The following is a 12,850-nucleotide window of genomic DNA, read 5'->3' as shown; positions in this document are numbered from 1 at the left end:
TTTTGTGATCATTGCTATTGGGTTTGTCAGCAGGGATGTTTCAGCCGAGGAGGGATGGAGTGTGAGGAAAACGCCACGAGAGGGAGATGTTGGAAGCAGGAAAGCTGTCGGGTTTCTTTCTCAGCCTTACACAGCGGGTTGCGCTTAAAAGGAGCTCCGCAAAAAGTTTGTTGAACTCTCAGGGAGCTCACGGCGTCTTTAAAATAAAGTTTATTCTGGGAGGGAATTCGTCTGGAAAGTTAGAAATCGCTTTGGGGAAACCCCCCACCCAAAAAAACAAGCAAACAAACAAACAAAAACAACACCACCCCAAACACACTGCAACCAAAAACCTGTGTGAAGCCCATTGAAAAAGTTGTGTTTATTAAAAAATGAAATCTTCACCAGACGCCACAACGCCTGCCGTTTTAAGGTCAGGTTTTTTAATTTCTGCTTCTTTTACATTTAATTTAAGTGGAAAAATGCACCATATAGTATAGATATGATAACTCTTTGCTGCTCAATATGAGCAGAGGAGTGCTCAAGGAGAAAAACCTGCTCAGAGAGATCACTCTTCTCCAGTTTTCTTGTTTGTGGTGTGTATTTCTCACTACTGTTAAGACACTTCCCTTGAAAAACTTTGGATATTTCCCAGGGTTCAGCAGTAATTAAATAGAGATCTGAGCTCCTGGCCAGTCTTGAAAAATGAACGTAGCAGTAAATGGCTCAAGCCATGTCAAATATATAAGGCTAAATGTGGATATTAATTATATAACCAGAGAGACTCAATTTACTTTGTAAAGCAATTAAAAGAAGACAGAAATTTACAGTCTGTTTCTGGAAAAGAGTAATGCTTGTTTAAAAATAACTTTCTACCCAGAATAGTCTGCATGTCTCACATAATATCAATTATGGGGGGAGAAGAATCCAAGCCAGCACAACAGAAGACTTTGGCATTTACAACACTGCTTCTTTATGGAAATATTAAACCCAAGATTTAAAACAATGGGAGTTGATAGTTGGTTAGGTGCACTTTTAGGTGTGTAAACAAAGGCTTTGCTTTTCAAACTGGCTGAACAGCACATCAAAAACTTAACTTCCCCTTGTTTTCATTCCCCATGGGCACGTTGAGGATATGAAGAGGTCTCAGTTCCTCTGGACAGGAGGTAGAGGTTTCATGTTTTTTAAGGTACAGTTTAATATTGCTCTAGTTTATTCTGGTAGTCTTTCAGTCTGTCTGTCTCACCTTTTTCCTTTTTTTTTTTTTTTAATGTATTCCTTGCTTCAGAGTGGATCGGTAAGGATTGCTTCCCAGCTGAATCAGAACTGGAATTTTTTTCCCTATCCATAAATGATGTACGAAACCTCAGTAACCTAAAGCACCTGTTCCAACAGGCATTATGATGGAAAATTAACATGATCTTGGAGACTAACTGTATTTTAGTTCTGCTTTGAGTGGTTTTCATATTCCTCTTCTTTTTAGTGCGTGCTCTGAATATACCATTGAGTGATTTGGGTCTGACTGCTGGTGAAAGGATCACAGCTTCTCAAACCAGTGGCCACAGCATCTGTCCCTCTCTCTGCCTCAGAGATGGAGAGAATGCCAGGATCAGACAACTCCAAATATCGTCTTCAATGATATTCATTGAAGATTCAATCATCTTCAAAGCAGTGAAATCAGAGAGAAAGAAAAGCATCAACACTCCCCACATGACTCAATGTTCTCCTGTCCATCATTTCAGAAACCAGCTTCCAGCAATGGGCTAAAAAACCTATAGTAGTTACTTTTGTCTTCAGAGCACTGCATGTTTGGTTTGTGTACTCAATACTGCACTTTATTATTCCTTTTCTCAAGGAGTGTCATGCTCTAAGTTTTCCTGTGATGTTTTCCCCTCTGCCCTGTTATGAACATGACTACGGTGGGATTTTCTAAAAGTTTAATGCATACAGAGAAGACAGTGGGAAAAGGAGCTGAGGTGGGGTTAGTATAAATTGTTTATTTCAAAACTAGAGCGAGAAAGAGTTTCAAAAAGCCCTGGAAGTGCTCTGAGAGACAGCATTCAGGAGCCATGGGCTATTACCTTTATACTTCAGTAGAATCTCTTTGCTTTCATGTCACTGTTTCCAAAGCAAAACCAAGTTGAAGACAGGGAGAAAGAACATCAATCCTGAGTGCCTTTCTCAGGCAAAATTCTACTGACACTAGAAAGTTTATACAAGCAAGGACTTCTAGGCATGGCAGCAAGAAACTTTTAATTCTTCTACAGCAATTCCAAAATCTTTTGGTGAGAAAGGATGGAGCTGTGTTGAAGCACATGTGACAACATGTGACAACACAACTCTATTTCCACACTCTTCAATCAGTCTGATATGCTCTCTGTGATGTCACTGTCAAGGGTGAGCATCAGACATCATTTACATCATTTATTGTGTTACATAAGCAGGGTTCTTGTTAATTTCTTGTTTGCAATGTGGCTGTGTCAGTTAATGTATTTCCTTCTCTGTTAGAACTCTAAGAGCACTTAGCAAAACACGTATATGTGTGTGTGTGTGTATATCTCAGTCTTTTAAGCATTTTTAAAGGCCTTAATTTTTAAAAGTTATTTTTAAAAATACATTTAGAATGGCAGAATGCGCTTTAAAATTCCACATTCTCGTGCATCTGTACTTATCAGCAAAAAAAACCAAGTGAAATCCTGATGCTGAGCACACAAAATTATGTCTGTGCTGGGTGCTTTAGTATGCTTGTCTTAACCATCCTGTTTCTACATCACCCAGCACCAAGTGGTTATCCATGCACCATTTCTAGTGGTTTTCAGGTGAACACATGGCCCAGATGCCAGCTGCTCCCTGTTCCAACATTTACTCCACACAGACAAAAAGACTATGGGCTATACTACAGGTTCCATCTATCTGAAAGCCCACATTCCAGGAATATGAACAAAACTAATTGGTCTCTCTAATGCAGCTGTTTTGTAGTAATTGTTAAAAGATAAAGGTTTTTTTTCTTCTTTTTTTTTTTTTTAAAGGCTCTCTTCACTGCTTAAAGGCACATGAGGGCTCCTTCACTGTGCTCAGCAAACATAGGCAGAGGTTCTCTTTAGTGCAAGTGGCTGATTCCCAGATTTACCTTCTTCAGTTTGAACTTCAGATCTGCTTCCCTTCTAAAGCAGTCAAAACAAAAGTCTGTAGCTTTATACCACAGTAAAGGGAAAACAAAGAAAAACCCCACATTAATGCATCCATCTTATATCCAGTTTATTTAATACCAGAGCATTAAATACAAATAAGAGTCCTGGAATCTGGCAATGCTAGAGGAAGATAAAGCTGCTAATAACCATCTGTGAGTGGTTCTGGAGTGCTGTGTGGGCTGGGAAGCTGGAGGGTGTACATGAGGAATCTGCACCTTCAGTCTCACAGATATTGACCATAGAGTTAAAATAAAACTTTCCTGATATGGCAGAGCAGCATCTGCAGAAAAACAAAGCAAACCTGTGCCTGCCAACTGAGAACTATGTTCCAATATTTGTGGTTTTATAACAAGTGAAATAAAACAGTGTCTTATAACGAGAGAAATAAAATGGTATCTTTTGCTTAAAAAAAAGAATGTGATCTTTGGTCAACACAAAAAAATGTGCTTTAGTCCCATTTTAAAACCTTACTGCTAAGATTATACTGAACCTTTTTATGCTGTCTTATGGCTGAGCACTCAGAAACTGAAAGTAACCTTTCTAGTTTCAACTCAGGTAAAATTTCAGAGCAGAGGTAGGCTTCGACTCAGCATCCCACAAAGACTGAATCCCAGCTGTCCCCTGGAGTGGGTAGGAGGCAGCAATTCATCTTCAGTTCGCTTCTCTTTCATAATTTCTGTATGAGCACAGCACTTGCAAGTGCTCTGGGCTAAGCCCTTATTTAGCTGTCTAGAGTAAGAGCTCTGAATGTCAACTGACAAAATATTTACGCCCATCTGATGTTTAATATCCACATCTGAAAAGTGCAGCTAACAGTACTCGGTGCTCCCCAGTGGCATTTCAATACCACAGCGATGAGGAGTTGTAAGGACATTGGTTATTAGGGGAAAACACTCTCTGTGAGCACAGGTCTTACCAGCAGGCTGACCTTTAAATCCAGGCAGACATCCTGAAGGACTTGTGCTCTTTGCCAGCCCATGTGCTTTCCAAGCTTCTGCTGCCATCTGAGATGGAGCAGTCACATCCACCTTACAGCTACTGAAACTTTTGTCAAAGCTCACAAAAATTGTTCTGTGAAAGGGATCAACCCAGGCCTTGCTGTAAAATTATTCCACTCAATTATTGCCAAAACAGTCCAGTGCCCACTGATTAACATTTCACTAACATTTCAGTTCCCACACTCCTCAACCCTCTCCACTTTCTTTCACCACTCACGGAATAAAAAAATAAAAAGGTACTGAAACAGGAGACAATGCTGCTTTATATATCTGCTTCCCTTCTTCTGGTGCCTCTGCAAGGCAGCTTTGCAGGTAAATACCTTTTGTAGATTTGGTGTCTAAGCACTTAATTCATATGAATTTCAGCAAGTGTAAAGCACACAAGTACCTGAGTTAAATACAAATACATTACGGCATGAAGCCGCAGTATTTTGCTTTTCTTTGCTGCAAAAGGTCTTGAATACAAAAAAAAAAAAACCAAAATAAATTACTCAGAGTTCTGAAGTCAGATTTTGATCAGCAAGGCTGAGTTTACTGGATGTTATGTGGTGCTTAGGGTCATGGTTTAGTGGTAGACCTGGCAGTGTTTGGTTAATGGCTGGTTTTGATGATCTTAAGGGTCCCTTCCAATATAAGTGAATCTGTGAAATAACTCTTTATACTTCAGCTGCACCTAGAAGCTCTACCCAAGACCATGTTGGTGTTGAATAAATACAGACTAAACCTCTCTTCTGGAGCAGCTTACAGTTTAAGTGGCACAGGCCTAAACAGTAAATCTGTAGCAGAGCTTGAAATAGGAGGTCAGGTCTTCTAGGTCTAGACCATACTATCTCTCACCTTTGGTTTCTACTGTCTTACTCCTCCAGATATTGACCTTTGGAGGAAATTCAGTGAATCCCAAGAGCTGCCTCTGCTCCATTATTTCAGCTTGTTCCAATTTCAAGACTAACCACCTCTTACACAGATTTCCTTCTCTTTCCGAACACGTTGTTGATTAACTTGGCCATTGACTTGGAACCACTTGGTCGTCTCTTCTCCTTCACTTTGAAACTGGAAATGATATTCCTCAGGACTTTGGTGAACATTGCTATGACCTCCTGATAATGCTCTGCTGCAGACAGTTCACAGAATTGGCACTTGTTATCTATAGCCAGCTTCTGTCCTTCATCCCAGCCAACTTCCCTCATGTGGCATAAATCCTGTTTATTGCCAACCAAAAATATTGACGACTCCACCATTCTGAAATGAAAAAAGGTTCCAGTTAGAGGAAAGACGTGTACAAAACTGTGTCATATGCTGTGCTATATTCAGTGCCTATGAAAATATGTAGGTTCAGGATAACAGACATTGTAAAAAAAAAAAAAAAAAAAAAAAAAAAAAAAAAAAAAAAAAAAAACCCGAAATGAACTAAGCAGACCCCTCACCTTGCCAGGAAGAATTCTAGTTTTCCATTTGGCAAAGAATTTTCCAGGCAAGCTATTCTCTACCAGTAGATTTTAATTTTGTTTTCTCTTCTCAAAGAATTAATGTATTCTTTAATCCACTTCTTTTTTTCGTGCTCTGTGCTGCTGAGTATATTGTCAGCACCTGGGCTTCACAAAGAAGCAACCTGATCATTATCTGAATTTGCAGGTACCAGAACAGAGTCCAAGGGATACATCAGTGTCAGTGGCATAACTCAAAAGGAAACACAGGAAATCTAATTCCCAGCTTCTGCTGAAATTATTCCGTTTGGAAATTAACCTTAATTAAGAAAGGTCAGCAGTAAAACAGACAGAAAAATGGAGTTTTTTCTCAGCTTCTGATATAGTAAAGGATTTCACTATTTTATTCAGAAAACAGCTCAGCTGACTGATGCAGGAATACACACCACCATCCACACTCATGCCTGAAGTTTTGGTGATTCTTTTTTTTTCCAATACTTTTTTTCTTGCCATACAGTCACCCTTGTGCAAAAATGATGTTGGAGTCACCACTAAAGGCAGTTTAGGAGATATTTCTGGTATTAATTTCCTTTCTTGTGGGACTTCAGACCCTGTGTTTGTGCAACTCCATTGGTAATTGAGTGGGAGAGTAAAAGTACAGACTGACTATGCCAGGCTTTTTTACCTGTGTAAATCACAGCAGAAATGTTTGTGGCAATCATGTAAATATTAGTTTTCTAAGAAATAAGAACAAAAGTCCTGATGGGTTTGGATACAGTAAAGGAGATTGGAATTTGCCACACATTTTACCTTCAGGTACCTTGTTGCTGGCATTGTGTTACGTCCCTTTGATATTTCTCGATTTTAATTGCTACTAGGATGGCCTGCAAGCTCACAAAAGTGTTCTCAGCTTCTCTCTGTGGTTGCTGAGGGGGGAAAAAACCCCAAAAAGTAACTTACTTTTTACAAACTCCTGTGTGAGACTCTCGGATCCTGTACAGCAGTGCTTTTGCAAATGCAAACGACGCTCTGTCGCTGATGTCGTAAACGATGATAAATCCATCAGCCCAGTGGAGCTCATCTGTGAGGGACAGCTTCCCCTGCTGTGGCTGAAAGAAGTTCAAATGCACACAGAAAAAAAAATGTTACTCTTGTCACTCCAGAGCCTTTTCTCTGTCGCTGTGACTGCGAGAACGTCGTAACTTTCATTGCAAAAGGTGTTTAACAGGTCCAAATACTGGCATTGAATTCAGGCTAGTGCTGCGCCAGAATATAAATAACCAACATCAAGGATGGCACTTTGGATCACTGACAAGTTCATTATGAAACATTTGCACTTTGTTCAAGCAGTGAAATTCCACCACCTGTACAGCCATTGCTTATGCTTAACATTCTGCAGGGTTACATAAGAATGAAACACACAGGAGCCCTCAACATTTGTGTGTTTTGTGGTTATAGCTCTGGTTTGCATGTTCCTAATATTCTGACTACAGCGAGCTTAATGATTTTCTTCGTGTTTTCTTCCCTCTTCGAATTGTTCAAGCTTCAAACACTAATTAACCATATGTTAAATTCCTGAAGAGCTAGGGGAAAAAAAATCTTCTTTCAGTCTGCAGTCGAGTTTAACAAAACTAGTGACAAAAGTCACTTGAGTGATAATAGGGTTATACTAATCCTTCACTCTCTTCACACCAAGAGACTGCCACACTTCTGATTTCCAGAAAGCAACAGCTGTAAACTGTCCCATCAAGCAAAGGAGTGTCATTTCAAAACTATTTAAAATTAGCTTATCCCTGCACGTGATTTGGCAGCAACTAGCAAGAGCATACGACCTAAAATAGATAAAATACTGGAAGCTGATCAGAAAAAAAAAAAAGGAAAAAAGAAAAAAAAATTACTTCACTAAAAAGCCAAAGTTAGGCTTTGCTTCTAAGGAAAAAAACTAGTACAGGACAGCTCAGAAAGCACATACTGTAGCAACCAAAGTCTCATAATTTAGGTTTAATCTGTTTAACCCTACCCATCTGCCACTCCCAATGTTCCAATACCTTAATAAAGAGCATCCCCCTGTGCCACAGGATTTAATGTGGCAGCAGGTGCAAGCTGTAGGCAAGCTCAGGAAAGGGATCTTAAGATGGAAACAAGTCCAGAGAACAGCCTCTGAGAGGAGTGTGGCAAGAGAAGAACTCCATCCTGGAACATGGCACAGCGGCTGTTTCAGGATCCTCACTGCCCTGGGACAAGTAATGCTGTTTGTCTTAATACTGGTTAAGGTTTTGAGTCCCTGAATTTAAGTGTGGGTCAGAGTTTCAGTGGTTTCGCTTTTGTATTAGCGTTCCTCACCCCAGTAAAAGGCAAGAGCTGCCCAAAAGGGAGCCTGGAGAGCCAGTGATCAGCCAGACCTGGCTCTGCACGAGTTACCCAGTACCTAAGCTTCTCTATTCCTGGAAATTAAGTAAAATTAATACAAAACTTTGTTTCAGAGTGGTTTACTGTGATTAAATTTTGTCAGTGTGTATGAGCTGCATTATGGCTTTCCCTGGAAAAGGAAATTGTTCTTTGAATGCAAGCCTTACTTCCAGGCCTGTCCGCTTTGAGCAGTTGTGCAGCCATTTAATAAACTCTTTGTTTTGTAAGCTAAATTTCATTCATTTAGAGTATTTGAGAAAAATGCATGTAATCCAAACACTTATCTCTGTATTTACCTATGTAAAGCAAAAGTGGTAGGTTATTTCTGGTAGTATTGTTCCAAAATACAAATGCATTTTCAGAAAAATTCAGCAATGAAAGGTTTCTTTGATGAAATGGATAGGTACTCAGCTATAAAATTTCAGTCTTTAAAAAAAAGAAAAAAAGACCAAAAGACCAAAAGGACAGGCACAAATTCCAACAACCAAAAGTTTGTAACCCCTTGACCCTTTATACCATATACACAAGTAGTGAAGAACAGCTTTTCTTTACCCTCCTCCTGCTAAATTCTTACCTGTGAACAAGGGTCATAAATTTCCAGGTGTATCTGCCTCCCATCCAGGCACAAGTGTTTAGTGTAGATGCATTCTAACAGAGAGATAAAATCCAAAGAAAAACAGTGTTACTGACTGGGGATGGCAGTGAAAACAAAAGAAAAGGCAACAGTGAAGTTCAATAATACTGAGGATTCCTTGAGTACTGGTTATTTGACTGTCTTCTCAAGACATTTAGAATTTTTTGTCTCTGATCTGTTTTGGGTTTTTTTTTTGCAGGTGAGGAGGGTTGTTAGGGAGGGGTTTTTTGGTTTTTTGTTTTGTGGTTTTTGGCTTTGTTGTTGTTGATTGGTTAGTTGCCTGTTTTTCTGAACACTCACACTGGAAACAAACTTATGTAATTTTGCACCAATCAACCCCTTAGGCAGACCAACACCATTTCACTGTGGTGTTCCCACTGAATGGGAATTCATTCTTGGTGAATGAATAATTTCAGACCCTGCTTTTCCTCTTCCAAAACAGAGGTGAGGGGAATTCACAACCCTCACAATCAGCTACATGCTGAAGGTCATTCAGCTTGGTACCAGGGCTCAGGATTATAACACTATAATTATGTGCAGTTCTGATTCTGCACAAAAGTCATTATTTAGAAATAATATTTATTTACCTTGGCTTCTGCTGCTTTAAGATTTTTCATACCAGGCAGAATTAGACCAAGAGTATTTATAGGGCCATGGCCATAGGACCTAGTCCAAAAATATTTCTGTAACATCTCAGATTTAGGACTCTCCAACAGCACTGGCAACACTGGGAACTTTACTGCAGACACGCCATCACCACTATTTTAAGCAGCAGGATGTTTTAAGCAAGTGTAACCAGTTCGTGGTTGCCAACAGGCTTTCTCCACTGTCATTCCTCATTTTCTGAACTACAGGGACAGGAATTGGTGTTGACATGACAGAAAGCACATTTCAAACTGTGTAATGAGTTCCTGTCATCCCAGGAACTCAGCATCTTCAGCACTCTTCATGCTCATCTTAAGAATTCATCCAATCATAAACTATCAGCCCCAAGGATCTCAGGGTGTAAAATCTACAGCCTCTTGTTTGTTTCCCTAATTAAGCAAACTTTTAATGACTCCACTAACAGTGGCATGATCTCTGTTTTACCATCCCTATTACCACTTTCCTCATCTTCTAGAAATAGGGCTAAACCTATCTTCCCTATCTTCCAACAAACAAAACCCTTAATGTTAAAAATGAAAATGTTCTGGGGGTTTGGCATGCCTTTTACAGGACTTGCAGTACTGGAAGCTGAGAACAGAACCTGTTTTTGGTTGTGGGTGGCTTGGAGCACACACAGAGCACAGAGAGAACATAATTTACATGTAGTACCTCAGACTTAGAGCAGCAGAGGGACACAAACTCTCTGCTCAGTCTGTGTTTGTATAATAACAAGTACTGGTAGAACACACATGTACAACTGCAGCTCTTCCTTCAGAATAAGTTCATTTGGGTATAATCGATAAAATTCAGCTTAGTACCTCTTTTTTTTTTTCTTTGTTATTTACAGATGAGTAGAAGCTACCCTGATTCCCATGGGGGGAAAGGAAAAAGTGGAGAGAGTCCTTCACTTTAGCAGGGAGAGTGAAGTAGCTGGCAATCTCTGTGCCTCGTTAGCTTTGGGGACTTCTGCCACACGTCAGCTGGGGTGGCAGCAGGCTGCCAAAGTTATTTGTGCATCAGCTGAACAGTATTTCCACCCGGGATGTAAAGGTCCAAGCCCTGCTTTGCCACCTTCCAAGGCTTAGAAGCGTCCTAACCATCGGCATTCTCGTTCTGGCTGTGACATTCTACCCTGTGTGCAGCAAGCCTTTCTTTCCACAAAGCCATCAGACGCTCCTGCTTCACTGGGGGCCTGGAGCTGTGCTTTCATTAACCACCTGTGCCAGATAATCCGGAGCCGAGGAGGGGATATTCGGTAGAATAGGTGTAGTTTGGGGTTTTTTTCAGTCTTATTCCTTTACTCTCTCCATCTCCTCTCTGACCGAACTGACCCACTCTCGCAGCCCGCTTCTCTGCCCGTCCCCAGCCGCTCCGCTCCGGAGCCGCCTCTCTCCCGACACCCTGCTCGCCCTTTCCCCTCCCCAGGCCTTCCACCCCACCGGGAGCGAGCAGAAACCCAAACCCGCCCGGAAAGTTCTGCGACAGCGCGGTTTTACCCGATTTCTCCATCAGAGAAGCGCTTGAGGCGCCGCGTCCTGCTCTCCGCAGGGAGCCATCCCTCTCTCGATCTCTCCCTGCACCCCTGCACCCCTGCATCCCTGCACCCCTGCACCCCTGCATCCCTGCGTCCCTGCACCTCTGTATGCCTGCACCCCTGCACCCCTGCATCCCTGCACCCCTCCATCCCTGCATCCCTGCACCCCTGCATCCCTGCATCCCTGCATCCCTGCATCCCTGCATCCCTGCATCCCGGCACCCCGTCATCCCTGCACCCCTGCACCCCTGCACCCCTGCACTCCTGCATCCCTGCACCCCTGCATCCCTGCACCCCTGCACCCCTGCATCCCTGCATCCCTGCACCCCTGCACCCCTGCACCCCTGCACCCCTGCATCCCTGCACCCCTGCACCCCTGCACCCCTGCACCCGTGCCCGCGGCGCTCACCGGCGCTGGACGCGTACTCTCCGATGAACCGCCGGGTCAGGAACCGCACCGCCAGCGCTGCGGGAGGGAAGCAGAGCCACGTTCAGCGCCTCCCCCTCCACCAAACCCGAGCCACTCCCGGCCTCTCCCCCATTCCTTACCCGACTTGCCGGCTCCGCTGCCGCCCAGCACGGCCACCTTCACCTCGGTCATGCCGCCGACGAGCCGCCTCCGGCCGCCTGCCAGCCTTTAAAGAGCCTCGGGCGACACCGCCCCGCGTCCTGCATCCTTCATCCCTCACCCCTCATCCCTCATCCCGCCTCATCCCGCCTCCTCCCGGCTCCCCGCCCGCCGGCGCCGAGGGAGGTGCAGCTCCCTGCGGTGGGGCCCGGCCTCTTCAGCTTCTGAGAGGCGCTTTCCTCCTCTTCCTCCTCCTCCTCTTCCTCCTCCTCCTCCTCCTCTCGAGTGCCGTCCCCCGCCGCGCAAACTTTCCGCGGGTCGCCTTCCTGCCGGGCGCGTCCATCCCCTCCTCCTGCCCTCAGTGCGCTCAGGAACTTGGGAGGAAAGGAAAACCGTAAAAAAACCCAAAGAAAAAGGGAGAAAAACGCAGCCTCTGTGTGTGTGCATGTGTTAAAAAAATGTGTTGTTAATGAATCAAAATGTTCTGGCGTTTTGACATGATTTTTTGCAGGACTTGCGGTCCGAGAGGCTGAGAATAAAACCGCTGTGTGTGTGTTTGGTTTTGCTCTAAGTTTATTTTGCTGCCTTGTCGTCGTTTCACGCCACGATTATGAAAGGGAAGACACTGAAGAGTTTTGTTTGGGTTTTTTTTTCCTAAGTGGTTCCAGGGGTAACTTATATATATATAAAAAAAATGTGTCTTGCACTAGTGTGTTCTCCCCCCCAGGTTTCAAAACTCTCATCTAACTCTCGCTAAAGCTCTGATCTTGTAAAAAACCTTCTGTGGGCTTGCCTTTTTGTGCCTGAGATTGTTTTTCTTGAGTTTAAGTCCGGAGTTATGTGGTGCACAGTGTTCAGCTGAGACTTGCAGTTCACCCGTGAAAAGGGAAAATGTGAAAGAGCAAAATATTACAGATGGGGAAAGTGAGGCAGAAAGGGCTTACCCCTCTGAAAAGACACCCTTTGTCTGCTGTACCTCTATTTCCGAGGTTCCTGATGTCTGTTTTGTCCTGAGCATAGACAAAATACATCTGTGCAAAGGTTTACTTAGTCCATTGAAATAAGAGATTCCTTTAACATCCAGGTTGGTTGCGCTTCTGTTCATGTTTATTTTATTTGGTTTATATAACAGCCTGGCTGCTTCAAAGGGGGTGAAACTGGGAGTATATAATAACAATAACTTCTGTGAGTATATAATAACTATAATTAATAACTATCTCTGTTCTGTGAACAACAATAATGCTTCAATCCAAAAACCTCAGTTGGGAACCACTGGCTGAAGCAGCTCCTGCTGTTTGCTGTGTGTGGCATAGAATTTCTGTAACTTTCTGAGGTCTGTGTCCCTGCAGAATCAGTCCCCTCTTGGCTTAAGGAGTAATGTCTTCCAGGTAAGATCTTTTAAAGCCCAATTTCCACCAAATCTTTAGGTGGACTGCTTTAAATTTCAGCAATTTCTAACATGAAAACG

General features: G+C 42.8%; 1 protein-coding gene across 1 annotated transcript; it reads right to left on the bottom strand.

Annotated features, from left to right (window-relative positions):
- Nucleotides 1-3,214: 3,214 nt before the first annotated feature.
- RERGL (RERG like) lies at nucleotides 3,215-11,573 on the bottom strand. The gene is made up of 5 exons (XM_040062195.2): nucleotides 11,364-11,573; nucleotides 11,224-11,280; nucleotides 8,576-8,649; nucleotides 6,553-6,701; nucleotides 3,215-5,407 (listed from the first exon to the last, which is right to left on the bottom strand). Exons 1-5 carry the CDS (start codon nucleotides 11,413-11,415, stop codon nucleotides 5,125-5,127), a joined length of 615 nt encoding a protein of 204 aa, XP_039918129.1. The 5' UTR covers nucleotides 11,416-11,573; the 3' UTR covers nucleotides 3,215-5,124.
- Between the last annotated feature and the right edge of the window lie 1,277 nt (nucleotides 11,574-12,850).

Source organism: Hirundo rustica, chromosome 4 (genome assembly GCF_015227805.2).
Source record: "Hirundo rustica isolate bHirRus1 chromosome 4, bHirRus1.pri.v3, whole genome shotgun sequence".
Lineage (NCBI taxonomy): Eukaryota > Metazoa > Chordata > Aves > Passeriformes > Hirundinidae > Hirundo > Hirundo rustica.
The sequence above is the reverse complement of the archived record's forward strand: the minus strand, read 5'-3'. Positions and strand labels throughout refer to the sequence as shown.